The sequence below is a fragment of the Anas acuta genome, chromosome 2, assembly GCF_963932015.1.
Source record: "Anas acuta chromosome 2, bAnaAcu1.1, whole genome shotgun sequence".
Taxonomy (NCBI): domain Eukaryota; kingdom Metazoa; phylum Chordata; class Aves; order Anseriformes; family Anatidae; genus Anas; species Anas acuta.
The window spans coordinates 122,902,516-122,921,377 of NC_088980.1; the positions used below are offsets into that span (position 1 = coordinate 122,902,516).

The 18,862-nt window shown below is 36.6% G+C and overlaps 1 protein-coding gene across 3 annotated transcripts in view; it reads right to left on the reverse strand.

The window, feature by feature from the left end:
* The window catches only part of ARFGEF1 (ARF guanine nucleotide exchange factor 1), a 91,702-nt gene that overhangs the window by 22,308 nt on the left and 50,532 nt on the right, over positions 1–18,862 (reverse strand). For all 3 annotated transcript variants that reach the window (XM_068672024.1, XM_068672025.1, XM_068672026.1), the window contains 13 exons: positions 16,492–16,726; positions 13,367–13,466; positions 13,108–13,247; positions 12,892–13,000; positions 11,672–11,873; positions 10,267–10,378; positions 8,845–9,050; positions 8,661–8,745; positions 7,738–7,909; positions 6,434–6,585; positions 3,698–3,826; positions 531–689; positions 10–160 (listed from right to left, as the gene is read on the reverse strand). In XM_068672024.1, the coding sequence (XP_068528125.1) occupies positions 10–160; positions 531–689; positions 3,698–3,826; positions 6,434–6,585; positions 7,738–7,909; positions 8,661–8,745; positions 8,845–9,050; positions 10,267–10,378; positions 11,672–11,873; positions 12,892–13,000; positions 13,108–13,247; positions 13,367–13,466; positions 16,492–16,726 (1,952 nt within the window). The remainder of the gene's footprint in view (positions 1–9; positions 161–530; positions 690–3,697; positions 3,827–6,433; positions 6,586–7,737; positions 7,910–8,660; positions 8,746–8,844; positions 9,051–10,266; positions 10,379–11,671; positions 11,874–12,891; positions 13,001–13,107; positions 13,248–13,366; positions 13,467–16,491; positions 16,727–18,862) is intronic.

Consider the following 18,862-nt stretch of genomic DNA (forward strand, 5'->3'; position numbering starts at 1 on the left):
ATTACTTACCCAGTCCCAGCCCCGCAAATTCATCAGGTGCCTGATCTTTTGTTCCAGTAAAAGAACCTTCCCTGCCACGCACTGTCCCTGAGATGTAACGAGGTTTTACTCCAGTTCCTATTAACTGTGCCAGCTCAAGTTGACTGATGCATTTCAGAATCTAGTCCAGAGAGTAAAGAAGGTGTTTAGCAACAATTTTGAAGCAGTAAAAAACAAAAACCTGAAGGTAGATCTTTATTTATATATAATATATATATATTTTAAATACTCAAGGTTAGACAAATATTCCTGTTCTTCCATCTAAAATTAAAAGTAATTTAAATATTACAGCATTAGTGTCTCATAATTTTATTTCTAAACTGGACACGTTTTTCTATTTTAATCAGCTGCATAATGAGTTCATTATTATACATAACCTAAGTACGAAAGTTTATACTTGACAGTTTTCTAAAAAACACTGTATTTATGCACAAGTACCTTCAAGATCAGAACTCATTTTCTTACAGTTTAAGAACAAATTATTTTTGTACCTCATGCCAGGAATTTCCTAAATAGTTTCCATCCGTATGAGCCACTGTGATGAGAGTTTTAATTGTGTCAATATTCTTCTGCTTCATTTCAGTAATACCAGAACTCACTGTAAGTAATGTAAATCTTGCTAGTGCTTGGACATACGCATCTCTTTCAAGCTACAAAAGAGAGGGGACAAAGGAAAAAGAAAAGATGAGATTTCCCTTGTATTTTCTTGGCTCTTGCTTTTAGTAGAATGTGTAATTTTGGCAACTATATCATTTACCTTTCTCTTCTTATAACTGAATTTCTAACGTTTTACAAAACAAAATTCCCTCCTGTTTTCTGTAGTAAGCTGCAGGATAAAGTCAGGCTCCCTCTACTCAGGAACACCAAGTGTAACGTGTGTCAGCCTAGAACACATAGCTTGTTCTCAACTTTCTGGGTTTATTTTTCAGGGCCTTTTTTTGGAAAGAGGATGCTGTTTCAGAAGAAACGTAGCTTCTTAGCTAAGCTTTTACTATTCTTACACTGCACCTGAATGTGCTCTCATAATGCTGCCTTAGCAGATTCTCCCAAGTTTCACGATCTTTGGCAACAGAATCCAAATAATGTATCTAAAGAGCACATTTTTTGCAGTCCCACAGAACTACTCAAAACGTATTTGATTTAACCTACACACACTGGAGCACCTCAGAAGCTTGTGAGATGACTCACAGCTGTGTGAACAGCAACTGACCTATAATCTAAGCAGATTAAATCGATCAATAGGGTACAAAAGTGAGCGTACCACATACAGGTACCTGAGTTATGAACAGGATATATATATAAACACCAAATAAAAGTCCTCAGGTCTCATATGAACCTATTACAAACATAGAAAGGGGACTACAGTTGAGCTCAAAAGCTCAATTCATTCTCTTGTTATGATCTGAAGGTGATAAAGTGAAAGTTGTAAATCAGAGAAACAAATGACAGCTATGAAATACATTTAACGATTTGGATATTTTAGACTGTTTTGAAATCAAAAATCCTTCAGCACATAATAATATCAAATATAAAATGTTCAAAAAGAAATCAAACCAGAACATCTGTTTCATAGGGAAAACACTAATATCACGACAGTGGGCAACAGTACAAGAGATGGATTGCCACGGAGCCACATAGCATGGCTGCCACAGTCAACCCCAACTACTATCACAGCACATGCTGGTGAAGGCACAGCACAAGAAGTACAAGCACGATAATGGAAGTTCCACAATAAGAGTACCAGCAAGCAAATAAGATTTGGAGTCTAAAAAGCGTGTGTGTATCTTCTGAATATGGGCGATGTTTTCAGTCCTACCGTCCTGCTCTGTACCATACATGTATTACTCCTCTGAACCCTTTTCTAAGCCATCATAAAATAGAAAAACTAAGCAATGCATCCATCAAACAAAATTAAAATAGATAAGGTAAGCAAATTAAGCACATAAGTTTGATGCACATCTTGTCCCAGACAAGATATCTTGAAGGCAAAACCCAAACTGCGTGACAGTTTAAGACTGAAAAGATAAATAATGAAAACAGAATTTTTAGCTGAGATTTTATTGTAGTCAGAGGTGAGCATGCATAACCTCAACTATACTGTATGTTTATGGATTATTTTTTTTTTTAACACTAAAAGTGTCCATCTCCATCCATCGTCTCTCAAGGCACGTAAAGTAATAGTATGTGTTCTGAGACACTGATTTTAACTTCTATGTGTTTGTTCAATGAAACGGAGAAGTTTCCAGCACCAATCGATCACAAGGGAAACATCTACTTCCAACAGTAAGAATCCTTAAGTTAGTAGATGTACAGATTTGCCAGACTCCTTCAAACCACCACAGTTATCTAGCTCCTGCAGTCAGACAAAACTTGCATCTCATGGAATCAAGTCCTGTAGTGCACTGAAATCATCAACAAACCAGTACTGTTTAAATGGCATCAACAAAACAGAATTGCCATAGGGAACCAGGAAGGAATATCAGTTCTGAATTGAAATAAAAAAAAAAAAAAAAAAAAAAAGGAATTTGAGTTTCAACAAATGAGAAGAGTTGCTTTTGGAAACACCTGTAGTTCAATGAAGTTTGTGCCAAACCAATGGAAAGTGCAACTGCTTCTGGTACATTCTTGGAGCACGGGAATCTTACAGCAAATGTGTCCTTGCCCTCCCCAGCCTGGGCAGACCCCTGCAGGACTGGGAGATAATCTTTGCAGCTGCTGAAAATGATATTTGCACCAGATCCATGTTTGCAATTTAGAAAAGACAGAAAAAAAGAGGAATGTGAATTTCATTGAACAGCTGTAGGCTCCAGGGAAGGCTCTGTTAATCAAATTTTTAAGTCCGTTCAGTTCAGGAAAATAAAGAAGAAAAAATGAAGTGAAGGAAACCTTACATGATCTCAAAATGGATTTTTTAAGCAGCTGTATCAGAACTCCCAATGCGCCTTACCACATCAGTTATAAAAAAAATACCTAATTTGTTGAATTAGAGTACACGAAGAGAGGTAAGAGAAGCATTTGCTATCGTATCATAGTTCAACAGTTTTACTTCAAGTTAGTGTTACATGATGTTTTTATGTTTGTTTTTAAATGTTTTCAATGTAGACAAAAAATAATACAATGTCAAAGATGAATTCTGCTTACTCCTTTAGTTATTCCTACAAAGGAATTTAGTTATCCCTACAGAGCATGGCAGACTAGCACACCTTTCTGTATTTGAGAACAGTATTTCAAACAGTTCACAGCGATGCTATTTTACTTATGAAACAGCCTAGAAAGACTTATTTAATATAATGTCACTTAGTAAAAAAAAAAAAAAAAAAAAAAAAAAAAAGCTAAGTAGAAAGTACTCTGACAGAAGAGCAGCCACTGGTAGGGAAACAAAAAAATAAATCAGTATATGGGCATGACAGCACAACAAAACAAGCAGGAAAAATGTTACTTTATTAAAAAAGTTCTTGTGAAGTATCACATAATCATAGAATGATTTGAGTCGGGAGGAACCTTTAAAGATCAAATGGTGCAAGAATGCACAGAAGTGAGCAGACTCTAGGTACCGACATGCATAGCTTCAGCAACAAGGGGTCTTTGAACCACATTAACACTATGCTAGGACATGAAGTATTATCTCAATTTTGAACTTTTTTTTTTTTTTTTTTACCTGAATGTTGAAAATGCAGGCAATCCTGATAGCACATCGTATACCCTCCAGACAAAGAGATGCAACCTCTGTGTCATCGCAGTCTTGTAGACCCACGCTGAATGCAGCTAGGAAAGGTGTCCATGCCAACTGGAACACATGCAAAATGAAAGTTACATTAGCACCTGCAAACACTTGAAGGGAATAAACATTACAGTTTCAACACCTTGCTGAAGCTTAAATTTAGACCTCAACTCATATAATTAACCTTGAAGTTGCCTTTTGCTAAAGGGAACAGTTAGGAGAAACATCAGACAAGGACCAGAAGTAATACAGGTAGACAATCCTCACAGAACCACTCTCCCTGTGTCCAAGCAACCCACAAAACCCCTGAATTTATGCTCGTTAGATGTCTGTTGCAGTTTTGGTATGCCCTAGTTAACTTTTATCTGTTCTACAGGAACACTTCACACAGTAAGGAATAGAAATAGAGCCGATAATTATGGCAAGAACCAACATGTTCAATTCCGCAGTGTGTAATACTTTTCATTGTAAAGAAATCTATGTACTTCAGTAAGCCAAATTTGTACTGGGAACACAGGAAGAGAAAAAGAGACAGGACATGACTCTGATCTTACCACTCTTAAATTTGTTGTCCTTAGCCTTCCTTTCCCCCCCCTACTCTAAGCCCACTGCTGCCATTTTCTCTGGATGCAATACAGAATCAATGGCCAGAGCAGGTAGCAATAGATTGCACAGTTTATTTCAAATCAAAATGATGAATCGCAGAGCTTCGGTTTTGTTTAAGCCAGCAATTCCAACAGCACTACCTCAGAAAACTGTTTAAAACTTCATCAGAACATAACCCTAGTAGTGTATTAAAGAATTCAGACAAACTTCTAGATCCAGCACTTAACTTCCTGATGTACATTCCTGAAGTGCGTATTTCTTTTGTTTTTGTCCCTTTTTAAATTTTCATTCCTAATGAAAACAAAATTGCAAAATTGAAATACTTTCTCCTGTTAAGAACTCTGTAGAGGCCTGGATGATATGCTGTATAACTAGATTTAGGCTGTTATTTACCACAGACTTTTGTCACTGAAGGTGAAAATCAAGTATGCATTCAATTTTGGGGTGTGCTTAGATGGTAACAAACTACATTTTTGTTGTTGTTGTTGTTCTGATTTAATCATTTGGCAAATCTATCTCTAAATAAGCTATTAATGGTAAGTTTTACTGTAGCATCAACGGGTGAAGGAGGTATCTATAAATTTAAAACGTTTGTTGAAAACTAAACTAAATAGTCTAAATAAACAATGCAGGATTAGATATACGTAACATCCATAGCTCTCACTTTTGAGAAGACAGTTCTCACTTCAACATACAACACTGTCATCAGTATGTTAGTTTACGAACATCCTAAAGCAAGAGAACTTCTCTTATCACCTTCACAAAACATGTTTAGGGTGTTAATTTACCCACATGCTTCATATTTAGCTCCTTTGAAAGAAAAAATGGATTTTGCGAATGTACTTTTCAGATAGTAAAGGGTAGGAATGTTAGAGAGTAACAGGGCTGGTATTTTAAGGGAAAAAAATAATCTGTGAGTATTACAGTACTCAAGTGCTCAGCCTGTACACAAGTTATTTAATTTCTGCCTTTAAGAAGACAGTAGATAAATGATGTACAGCATACCTCTGCTAAGTCATCTCTGAAACCAGAGCTTAAACAAGGGCTTAATTGAGTATTATTCTATATGGAGTTATGAACCTACTTTTACAAATATGGTGATAGAGAACTTAGAATTTTGCCTCACAGACAACTGTCTTAAAGTTACATGCTCATTCCCTCTTTAGCCAGGACCCAGAGCTCAATCTGACCTCGCAGCACACCATTTCAGGGAGCTATGTGCCTCTTGCAATGGTCATCTTCTGAGAACTCCATGGAGCAGTTCACAAAGGGGACACTTGAGCACCACTACTGGCACAAGGGCAGCAAATGAGAGCACATGGTGAAAGCAATCTCTTCCAGTGTCCGTTTACCAGAATGAATTAGTTATGCCAAAGATCATACCCAACAGCATTCTCAGACACAGTAAGCTATCGAATGCATTTTATAACTACGAATAGAAAGTGTAGGTATGAAAAAGGCATTTGGGTTGCAGATAGTTTTGTACCTACACAAAGGTAACGACAGGTATTTAGAATGATAGAAATAAAAAAAGACACAAAACAAACACCACCCAAGTTTAATACAGGTCTAGCTACCTCCCCCTAAACTAGATGACAATCCTAGACTCCCTGAAATACTCATTTGGAACAGACATTAGCCAGAAGCTTATTCTGACAACTGCTACCCCAAAATGCAATGAAATAATCTCTCTTAGGAGCAGCAGGGGGGACTCAAACAATGCGCCTGAGATTGTTTTGACTACACCTCTATAGCTGAAATAAAACTTCTATTATTTCAACTTCTTAATTACTCTTTATACTTATGTTCACCCGTTGTACTCTTCGTAACTCCCCCATTATTAAACCATAAAGTTTTCTCTATCAGCATAGAGCTTCTTAAATCCCAGCATAAGTGAAACTGCAACAGAAGGCCCGAAGTCCATCCTTTCCTGTTACAAGTTAAATAACTCACAAGATAATCAACACGCAGCAGATACAAACCTTTGGTAGTATTTTCAAGAATTCATGTCAGTCAGCATTTTGTATTAAGAAGAAACTAGGTTAAATATCTAAACATGCAGCTCACCTTAAACATGGGTCTCACATGCTCCAGGTGTGTTGCACTGGTAAAAGGTGCCTGGACGTGGCTCACCGCCTCCATAAGAGCCTTAGCTGTCTTAGCCATTTGTTCCATTTCCAGATTATACAGCAGTCTTCTCTGTTTTTCACTAGCAACACCTATAAAGACATTTGTTTCCTCTTTACATTTGTGCATCTTTAGCAGCTTCATCTTCAGGAATAACAGAATTTTAAACATTTAAGTGCCATACTTAAACCTGGCTTTTTAAAATTCTTTACTTCTGAAATTGCCACACAACCAAAGTATTTCCTTTAGAATATTGACACAATTTAACTTAAGGCAAGCTTATGTATGAAAAGTAACTGAATTTTAATCCTAAATGAAAGCTTAAAGATTTGCTCAAAAAGCATTCCTTCTCTATCACCTCAGCTAACAACATAAACATCACACCCACTAAGCTAAATTCACACTGAATCCAAGCTTCATAGCAATCCATCACCGCAGAAAACAACAGTAAACGGACACACTTCTCCTTGGAGAGAACTACTTTATCACTTTTTCATTTCAGTAATGGAACCTCCATCTTAGCAAGAAAGAGGAAATGAAGCCAAATACAAGCAGCTTCTTTAAAATTATAATAAAAACACTAACAGAATGATTGCTGAAAAAAGGATGGGTACTTTTTTCCAGATGCAACTGTCCTGTGAACAACCTGTTCTTAAGACTAACCTAGGACTTGCTTAATGCATACAAATTTGGCTACACTGGGAAAAAGCCAAGTCTCTTAACAGTCTCCATATAACTAGAATGAGTAACATCTGAATCTCCACATTGTACAAAACACAAAAATTTTTGTCTGGTATTTGAGAGAGAAAAACATAAGTAAATTAGGGCCCTGTAAATGAAGCAATGTAAGATTTTTGAAGAAGCCTGCTTATCAGAAGGGAAACACCATGTTTTCTCCGGAAATAGACGATACAACTACTGTGTTTGTTTTGCACAATGCTTATCAACAATACTGCTATTCAATGAAGTCCCCATATGCACTTCCCTATGTTGCTGGTCAACAGCTAAACCCGTATTTGTATCATGAATGCACTAAAAACTGCAAATTCAGTAGCACAGGGAAGCGAAAATAAACATCTGCACTTAACACACAGTTGAAGGTAGCATCATGCATTTGTGTTAAAATAAAAAGTATATGAAATTAAAAGTTAGGACTAATTTTGAGTTATGCAAGTCACGCTGGTTTCATTCATCTCTCATTTTAAACAGGAAACAGAGTGCCAGCATTAGCTTCAATTACTTACTTTGCTTACTGGATTTTGTAGGTATTGTTAATTCCTTTGTTTCTTTCATTGAAATCTTCTTTCCAGCTATTTCATTATAGATGGCAGACAAATATTCTTCAGGGAGATCTTTACTGTCATTGATACCTCTGTTCATTTTAATATACTGTTCTTTTGTCATCTTATTCTTAACCTGAAACCCAGAAGGAATCTATTAATATGAACATGAGGCATGTTCATTGCAGTTAAAATGCTGCCTACAAAGCAGCCAAACAGACGAGTAGTTACCATGAAGGATGAACCTGCTGACTCTCAAAAGAAATTTTTATGCAAGACTACACTGACAAATCTACAAAATCAGCCATGGACATGTGGGCATTACAACACTCACAAACATTCAAGTAGGATCTGCAGATTTATTAGCCATATGTTAAAAAAAAATAAATTGTTTTGTCATAGACCAGGCAATTTTGAATATAATTCCTGAGTTCACTACTTTTTCTGGATTTATTTATTTTTAAATAAATGATGATGGCTAATTACTACAAGTTTGAAAGTTATGTGCTGCAAAAGTGAGATTTATTGAAATATGCCTGCATTATTTCTTCAAACTGTCTGAATTAAGGAGCATATCTATGTTAAAATCAATAGGTAAGCAATTATGTAAGTCCTGCCTTTGACTGTAGGCTAGAACACTACTTTGAGCGTTGTGTTCAACACAGGGTAGGCAATCAATACCTTATAGCAAGGACTAGCCAAAACAACTTAATCCCAGTATCCATGGAAAAGAATACTGTTATTTAACAGGTGTACAAACTTAAGCTACCACATTTCTTACATGCATACTGGTGTTAAATTGAACGTCAAGCTTTTACAACTACACTGTCACAAAGCCTGAAAGTTAGACATCCATAGAGTACACAAATATTCTTCTAGCAACATACCTGTGGACTGTGAAGATCTGTTGTCAACATGATGATTGAGTAAGCTAAGACATATGCAGTATCTGCACTAGCAAAAAGAGTTTGCCTGAGTTGGGAAAGAAGAAAAATAACATAAAGTTTAACATATTACAAATTTTACTTATTATTCAGCTTCCTGAGATTCTTTAGATAAAGTATGGCTTACCCTTGGTTACATTCTAAGTATCTAGCAGCAAATTTCTCCATTAGGCGATCAATTTTTTGAGCCTCTCCTGGAAGACGAAATCCCTCTAGAAACATGCGTAGAGCTGAAACAAAATCCTTTCCTGAAAAGTCGTGTTGGTCTACATATGCATACATGACTTCTTTGTTAAATTTATCATTGTCTCCCAGGAACTCCCCAACCTGAGTCTAAAATAAGAATAGAAAAGACAAACTAGCACATTTACACTGGGAAAAAGAAAAGCAAGTTAAGAGCACACTGATACTGCCCATGTGTCACAAAAAGAGAGGCTCATACATAGTTAATGAAGGCATACTGCTGCTTCTCCTCTACTCTCCAAAGTGAAGTATTTTGTCCACATATTCCAATGGTCTATATTCCAATGGTCTTACATGCTCTATATGCCTGCTTTTCTCCTCTGATTTTATTCATGTACAATTTGATTCTATTAGATACATTCCACATGTGCAAAGGACAGTTGGTATTAACAGCGAGTGTTCAGTTCCCTGCTGTAGTGCTCTTTGTAGTTAGGAAACTTACTGTAGGAATGAAAACTACTGAGCTACAAACCTCAAAAACCAGCAGGTGATGCCTAAATATATGCAGCTGGTACTCAAATACAGCCCACTGATCATTCTCTATGCAACACAACACACTGAACAATACCTCACGTTCAGATAAAGGTGTCTATGTATGTAAACTGAGATTAAAATTTTGTTTTGATGGCTGATTCTAAATTTTAATATGGAGATTTGTGACTGCAGCCACAGCTACAATGCTATATGTAAGCTATATGCAAGCCTTTCCCTGGAAAAAATAAAAAGGGTGGCTAGTAAGCACAATGGCATACACTGCTGTTTCAGAAAACTGTGTCTTTCATGACAATACCAACGTAAAATATTCCCACCCTCTTCTGCCAGACACTGCAGGACCCCCCCCCAAACCCAGCAACAGCTTTTAGCTGTAAATCATATCAAAGAATGAATCTAGATTAAGTAACTTCCCATTGGGAGGCAGCAAAAATGCTTTTCATGTTGTAGTGCCACATTACTTTTTAGCTGCCTATTAACTGCAGTTAATTCTAGCAGACCCTTTCTGGACTAAAGTAAATACAGTTTAGTAAACTGCTCCTAGCAACACTAGCAAGTCTCGAGTCAGCTCAAGTAGGTCAGTCTTTTCCTTTACACCCTGCTGAACTGCAGGATGCTTATACTACAGGGTACAGCTCTCTCACATATTCTGTTTTAAATTCCTTGACTTCCCAAATTATCAAAGAGAGAAAAGTTTCCTTTTTTTCTCATTGTACAAGAATGCTATATGTTTTAAAACACTCTCGTGATTTGCAATTAAAATAAAAACATCAGCATGAGCAAAAAAAAAAAATCAGGAAAACAATTTTCTTACTGAATCTAATCTCTCCTCTTGATGCAAGAACTGAGCAATATCTTCAGGGGTAGTGCCAAGCATTCCTTGTTCTTGCAGGTACTGAATCCCCCTCTTTGGTTTCTTATTGAATCTGTACAATCAAGACCAGGAAAGAATGAGAGTTAGCCCTTTTATGTATGTGCATAAAACCTTACTTGCTTAATCAAAGAAGATTCAAGAGTTTTGGCTGAGATATCAAAAATCTGTATATTAAGTATTTTTCCTCTATCAAGCTATGCATTAGATAGGAATAAGCTACTCCCTTCTGCAATTATTGCCTCCATAATTTTTTATTTTTTTTTGTCTGCAAACAGCCACCTCTTTCTCTTTCCTACACAGCTGCCAGCATGGCATCCAAGCAGGTCTGAGTAAAGACAGCTAAACGCTATCATTTGCTTTGGGACACAGTTTCTGCTCTTCTCTGATCTAATCAAAACCAACTAGAATTCCATGTCTATTGTACATCCCTGAACTGTGTATCCGTGTATACATATATATGTAGATACATTAAATATATACAAATATATATATACAAAGATAAATATAGATAAATATATCATAAATTGCACATTTTAAAGTGTTCTCTCCGTGAAGAAAAAAAAAACACTCCACAAACCCAGCAAATTCATAGTTTGGAAACGAATAATTATACTTCATTGTTTTTTGTTTTAATGTCGATGAATCACTCTAGAAATCCATGAGTTAAGGTTGGACTAGGTGATCTTAGAGGTCTTTTCCAACCTAAATGAATCTATGAAAGAGGTGCCTGTAAAAATGAAAATGCACTAGACAAGGAACTGAAATAAAACTGAAACCCAGAAGGTCTAAGGCATGTTTGTTCAAGGTCTGAAAACTCTACTACAGAAAACTTTTATTTTTGCTTAGATTGACCTCACTGAGGTGAGGTGACAAGGCTGAAATCACATGGAAGATTCATCTCAGAATCCACTGAGAAATTATACCATCCTACAGTTCAAAATATGAAAAGTTAATGAATTAGGAGGGAGCAATATCTTAAGCTACAGGCACTTCCATCAGTAATGTGCACAGTAAAATAGGTAGTATTCAATTGATCGCATGAGTTCAATGTTCTTTTTATCCAAATACAAAAGTCTTATTTTTAGACAAGCAGGTCTGGAGAAAAAAGAACAAACATTCAGAGTACTCATCTTCTAGCTGTGAGGAATTAGGTTAACACAAAACACTGTTGACAGGCTCCAAAGGGGACACCATTCAGCACTCTTTCACCAGAGGAAGTGCTGTTACATCCAGAGTTTTTTTCCTAACACAAGATGAGTATCTATGAGGAGAAGGAAGAAAAACCCAGGAATCTTCATAGCTCCAAAAGAATCCACCCTCCCATGGGTGATAAAAGGGCACTCACAAGTCAATTCCTTGTTCTATTATTTCCTTTTGTTGCTTTAGGACCTCAAACTGCTCTGGGTTGTCAGTGCCAGACATCTGTGTGCTGTAACTGCCAATTCCTGATGAAGCAGTAGAATCCAAGGAATTTAAGCTTCCATATCTGTTAATTGTCTCAGGGTGCTTGGTTTCATTGCTGTCTTGTTCTGTGGGTTTTTCCTGGCCTATAAATTGGAAAGGATTACATAGATACAAAATACATGCAGAGAGAAGAAATTAAGATCACAGGTTACTCTTCAATTATTTTTGAAATGCTCTCCAAAGGCTTCTGAAAGTTACTAGTTGTCTTCAATGACCTGTTCATCTTTTATATAAATATTCTGGTTTTGTTTTGGTTGGGAAAACAACCAAAAAATCACTACAATATATCAAGGAGGATTCTTTCAGTACATCATGTATCTGAAATTTAAGCCATAAATTGCAGCTATAGTTTGTAAGCACTTGGGAAAAAATCAGAACTTAAGAAATCTAGTTACAGATCTTTTTATTGTCAAGGCCAATGTTACTTTTGACATGAAGCAAACCACACTAGAAATTTCTGAAACTGAGCACCTACAAGTGTTTAATCATATAAACCAAGTATCTGGGGCCCTCATTCAGTTCAATGATAGCAGTGCTAACCACGTCTAAATTTCAACTTCCATTTTAAATTGGTAATTCAACTACCAACTTTAAACCCTTAATCTGAAAATTCTGGTATAACTTTAAGACTTTTAATCTGAGGTCAGATAGAAACAAGATTAAAGCAAGTAATGATTTAGTTACTTCACTGCTTGCAACATTGATTTTTTTTTAATCTATTAATGCATAGCTATAGAATTTCCACTCCCCATCCGGGTTGCTTTAGTAGTAATTTAATCAATAAGAAATTAGAAGTGCTTCAAAGTACATTTTATAGTCCCTTTAAAGTTAGAAATGTGTGAAATAACAGCATTTAGTCATTTTCAATGTAGTAGCATTCCAGGGATTCAGACAATTAAGAAAAACAACTTGTTCAAGTGACACCAATCGAAAAATGTATACTTTATACTATCCCCAAAAACATAGAAATATTGTGCCTCCCCCCCTCCCCAAGGGGTTTTACCAATCTAGAAACTAAAAATATCAAAATACTGGAGAAATACACTAAATTCCTGCAACATCTCATTACTAAAACCATAAGAAGGGCATCTCATGTCTTACCAAGTGTTGTCTGAGAATTGGGATTTACGTACTGATCCTTACTCCATTCCACCATGCACTTCAGGATCGATACTAAGCATTCCAATCCTTTCTTTCTCAAGCTTAATTCCTAGAATAGATTTCAAAAGAAATACATTAGTTGACTGAAGAGTTTAGCCCTAATTTACCATTCCAAGGAACATGCAATTTCATAAAGTTTGGCAGAATTTCTTTTACCTGAACATTGGACATGCCAAGCTCTTGGCTACCCCTTCCTTGAGCAATTTTCGACAGGTCATTAACCAGCCTTTCAAATATGTTTGCAGCATTCAAATCACAATCATAGTTCACGTAGATGTCCACCACACTCTGGGCATCTATAAAAAAGTGACATTGTCAACCTTGGAACAAAAACTACGTAGCTCGTTGAAAGGCAAGTACAATTTTGTTCTTCAGCATAAAAATGTAAAAACGAGAGCCAAGCAGTCCTTAGTACCTGCACATATCCGTGTCAGAGTTTGTATAACCATCCATTTATGATCGAATGAGCTAGTAGAGGTTTCCAAGATATACAGGAAAATTTCTTTGAAGAATACCTATGAACCATTTCAGGAAGAGGGAAAAAAAATCTATTACAAACATTGTAATGAAATTTGACAGCTAACATTCTGATGCACGTAATTCTGAAAGCATACAGATAATATGGAAGAAGCATTCTAGAAGGACAGGAGAGAAGGGAAAAAACTGAAAGGTGGAAAAACAACTTATGTTTGACATGCTGAAATTAGGACTTCACTACTTACATACCAGTGCTGTGAAATTGTGAATGTCAATTTAGTCTAACAAGAATTCTATGCTGCTCTTAGAGTTCAGTATCATTTGAGGTTTGGACAGAAGAGATGATTACCTTACCACAAAAGACCTTCCCTACAAGATGATGATACGGCACAGATGTAATAAACAGCAAATCATGCCAATTTAAAGTATCAGTATCATTAGAATGGGAAACATCTTGACACAGAATAATCACTCTACAGTATCGCACTGTTCTAAGATGAGCGCTGGTCAGGCACAGCACAAAAAACGCAGCACATCCATTAATAGGATGACCATCTTCCAAAACGGACAGTAGTTTTCTCTGAAATTGCTTCAGTGCAGATGCTTTTATTCAGAACAGTGACTATTTTACCCTCCCTTAATTGAGTGTATCCCTCATGAGATACACTAGTATTATACCCTGCATATTTCAGCTAAGCATGCTTAGCATCTACAGCAGGCTTTTTTCTCTTGCTTCTTCCCTAAGTGGCAGCAACAGCTGTGAGAGCATATGAACCCAAAATGTGAACTGCTCGATGGTGTTGCATCACCATCCCACGCAGCGTTACATCACTGCTCTGCACCCCTGAGCGCTCACCTCTCCACAGCCAGTTGTGGCTACCAAATCTATCAGCGGGTTTCTTCCAGAATGGTGCCAACAGCCCCAGGCCTTCAAGCTCCCGTTCTCTGAGAGCAGCATGCAAACATCCAAATACATAACTACCCCTGCTTTTAATATTAGATATTCCCTTATATGACAGTTTTGTGTGTGTGTGTTTTATACAGAGATTTCATGCTATTAGATAGGTAGAGATAAGTACAAGGCTAATTTTGCCTTGTCACATGTTTGGGGAAAACTGGCAGCATTGATTTTCAAACATCTTTGATGGTACAGATATCGCCCCAAGCAAAATTCACTAGAAAAATTTACATTTTGTTGGCCTCCTTGGAGGAAAAGCATGCATAGAGTGCAATCCCAGTTACTTTTTTAGTAAGGATCCCTACAAAACACAAGGAGTTCAACACACAACGTATCAAAGACTGATTTAAGTGGAATATAATTTCAAGAGCTTAAAAACACTTGGAGTACTGATTTTAGCCACAACTTTGTGGAATTCAACAGAGGAAGACAAAATTTTAATAAAGATCATGCTAAAAGCAATCCTTAGTTACATTTTTATTTATTTGTTTGAAAGACAGTAATGCTATATACACCGTAGAATCAGGAAGACTATTTTTCTTGTAGAGAGTTTAAAAAAAAATCACTGATGAAGCAGAGAAACATTTTAAGTATAAAAACTAAGCCCAAATCTTTAAGCTACAAGAGAAATTAGCTGCATGGGCTGCATACTACGGTGACACTTTAAATCTCTATGCTTCTTATACAGACTTCTTGCCTTTGGTATCATCTTTGGACAAGAGTATCTTGGGATGACCAATTTCTCCAAGCAGTACTAATTACGTATATTTAAGTATTTAAAAATAGTATGTAGCACTTATTGCAAATAATATTGAGTCGACACTTTATTTCTAGCATATCATGAAATTAAACCAGAAAAGAGCTCATTATTTAGTTTGGTCAACTGAAAATAGAGAAGTGATAGCTTATTTACTGTTGCTGAAAAATGGTAAGTACAGTCAAGTGACACCTGAAATTCATTGATATGATACCTATGACTGGATTTGCATGAAAACCTTTAAGCATAGAAGTGGGGAGAAGGAAAAGTGTCTCAGAGTTAGCCCAAACATTACTGCAAATATATTCAGTGACCCATTTAAGAAATACAGTTGCAAAATAATTCAGGTAAGACCCACTATTTTAACTGTCAGAGGACAGCATTAGCTGAAAACTTATGTCAAAAGACCACGTGAGGGTCACTTGCAACAGAATCTGAAATTATATTTTAAAATATGCCAAGAATTTCTTAAACAGATGAAGAATACTGCCTCAATCCCAAAATATATAGATTTTGCATATTGTAAATCAGAGCATATGGCTCTCCTTACAGCTCCAAGACAAAAACTGAATGTGAAGATATCTACTTGTCTACCCACATCTTCCGAATAACCTTTAGGATCAGCAGCTGAAAGGAGAGGAATTCTTTATTCACAACCAGGAAAAAGAATAAGTTTCTTGAAACTGCTGTCCCCTGTACTTTGTAATAGATAATGAGTACCATCAAACTTATGATAATTAGGTTCTTCCTCTGCAGCTACCGTGACACCAACTCATACACTGACATCCATGAAAGAAGAAATCCCTGAAATCAAGGTCCTGTAACAAAAATATTATTGACATTCCCTACATCATTTCATACTTCACTTCCACACTTATGAGGCAATCTGTAAATCAAAGCACATTTTGCACAGTAAAAATTATTAATTTATGTAAATGTCTACTATTAAGTGATGAAATGGCCTACTTCGTTTTAGAGACTTCATTTTATGTTTAAGTTAAAATATGATGGATTTTATTTCCTTTGAACAACCCTCCCTACAAAAGTTTCCCATCACTTTCCACTTCACCAATGAACTTGTCACTGCCTCAACTGATGTTACAGAGCAAATCATATTTAATCTGTAAGAGTATCAAGGGAAATGCTGCTGGTTTACTCAAACGGGGTTTCAAGGGCATTTCACCCATTACCACTGGATGAGAAAGAGCTTCTGTGCATGGGTAAATCTGGCAAACCTTATGCAAAAGCTGAGATTCAGGAAGAAAAACAAATTTCTCTGAGCAAGACATATCAATATAGACTTAACACCCCTCCTTCCCCTTTAAAATTAGAAAGTCATGTAACGTACCTCGATCTGCATCTTTAGATGAGTCTTGAAGTTTGAGAGGAGGGTAAGAAATATGGAAAGTGAAAGTTCAAAAACTTCTGGAACTGATGAGACTCCATTTTTTGACAGTGCAACACAAAGATACTGCTTAATAGCATTAATGAACATCTCATTTGTCCTGAAGACAGGTCCTGCATTTTGCAGAATGGACAGAAGCAACTGCAATGAAAGAATCTTTGATCGCAGTTCATGAGATCTGGAATGAAACAATACAGCATGTGTCAGCCCAAGGTAAGTCATAAAACAAACAAACAAACATTCTTTTGAGAAATCAATACTCCATAGTGACTTTTTACGTGGAACACTCATGCAATAATCACAAATTTGAAAAAAATATGGTATAGAAAGAGTCATGAAAAGATGATTTTTTCTGTTAAACTATCACCCTTCAGCCAAGAGGGTGGGCAAGAATAACCTTTACCAGTTACTGTTTCCTACCACTACTACCAATCCTCTCTTCTATAACACAGCACACCTCTTAACAGTGGCAAGAGCAGGCAATGCTGTCCTTTCTTAGTCAAAGGATGAATAGAGTACTTTTTTTTCCCTCCCTTTTAATAGAGTTTGGAAGATCCCATATAAAAGATCCATCCTATCTACAGAATCCTGAGTACTGAAAGGTGAGAAGTGACTTTAGAAATTCATTCTTCTTCTCTATTTTCACCAGCATGGGAAGAGAGCTGAAGGACAACAAAGACAACAGCTGTAACTGCCTGACCTACTTCCTCCCAGCACTGACATCTCTTTCCTCTAAATGTGGTATTTTACATTATGTATCAGTCACTGGCCCCATCCCACTCCAAGAGCAGCTAGGATTCATTACGTGCCTATTTTAAGTGTGGCATTAGCAAAATCAGGCAACTGTAGTATAGTCAAGAGCTCCACGGTAACACCATGCTTCATTGCAGACTGAAAAAAAGCTAGATTTCGTGTCAGAACAGAGCTACTATTTATGGTAAAAACAACAAAAACGTGTAGAGGACAGAAATCTGTATCTATGAAAACATAATGCAATTTAAATAGCATTCTGGGAGAAAAGCTTTCTTTCCTCAGACTCCCAAAGCTCCTTCCCACTTGTGATCATCTCAAAAAAAAGTACAGACAGAAATGGTTTTCCCAACAAGACTGCCCAGCTTTTGTTGAACAACCACCCACTGACAGAGGACAGTTATGAAACGTGAGGAACAATGAAAGGACATTTTTCAAATAGTACAGCCCAGATATGGTACGGATCTCTTCTCGCCACATGTCACACACATAATACTTCGTTATTTGCTCTATTCTGCAAAAATACCAGCTTAATTGAAATAGACTGGCTAAAATAAAAGCTCAAATTCAAAACAAATATCTTATGAATAAACTCGATGGGTCCTGCATGCTGGCAAACAAAGCGGGCTGGAAAAACAATCACTTTGCCACCATTTCAAACTCCTAAAATAAAATCCCGAACTTAAACTTCTTGTCTGAAGACACTTTAGAGTAGCCAAAGTGAGTGAGGAATTTGCTCCTCTTGTTCCTCCTAATGACCCCAGAGTCAACATAAAAGCCCCGAAACAGCTCTCAGTATGAGTTCTTCGTGAAAATGCCTTTCTTCAGGGACTGCACAACTGCATGTAGCCTAATATAACACTTTTCGATGCAAAAAGGCTTTATTTTTGCGTGACATTGCATTAATAGTACAGACAGCACACGACCTTGTCTTACTTTGCTATTCATTTAAGAATTTAAGTATAAAGAGAATTTAAAATGTAAATAAAATATTAAATATTGACCATTTCCAGTGAGCATCAACTCATAACCCAAGTCTAAATTTGTTGGCCTTATCAGTTCTGTAGGGATGCATAAGCCTACTTAACTTAAAACAAGCTTAAGGACGGAAATCTAATGCACAAAACTTCAGGATATTTCTCCCACATCTTATTTTATTGTAGGGAAAAAGGAGACAAAAACATCAGCAAGTTCCCAAGGAGCAGAATCTTGATCTCAGCTCTCAGCCTTGTGACTATGCTAAAGTTCTGCATCCAGTTAGCTAAAATTTTAAAGTAGTTTCATTAAACACTTCATGGCTAATTTCACTGTCGAGAGGCAGACAGATTTATTTATTTAAGCTCTGTAGGTATCCTATGCCTCCTTTTCCAATTACAGCATGTTTATAATAGTTCAAAAAAGCCATCAATGCCTCAGAAGCACAGAAAAATTCTAGATGCTTCTCCAAACACAGGACATCTTTGACTGTCTCTGCAGATAATTCCTGTTGTCTTAAACATCATTTCCTCTAATTTGTTTTAGATGGAGAGCTTAATCAGGTCTACTATGAACATCAAGAACTCCA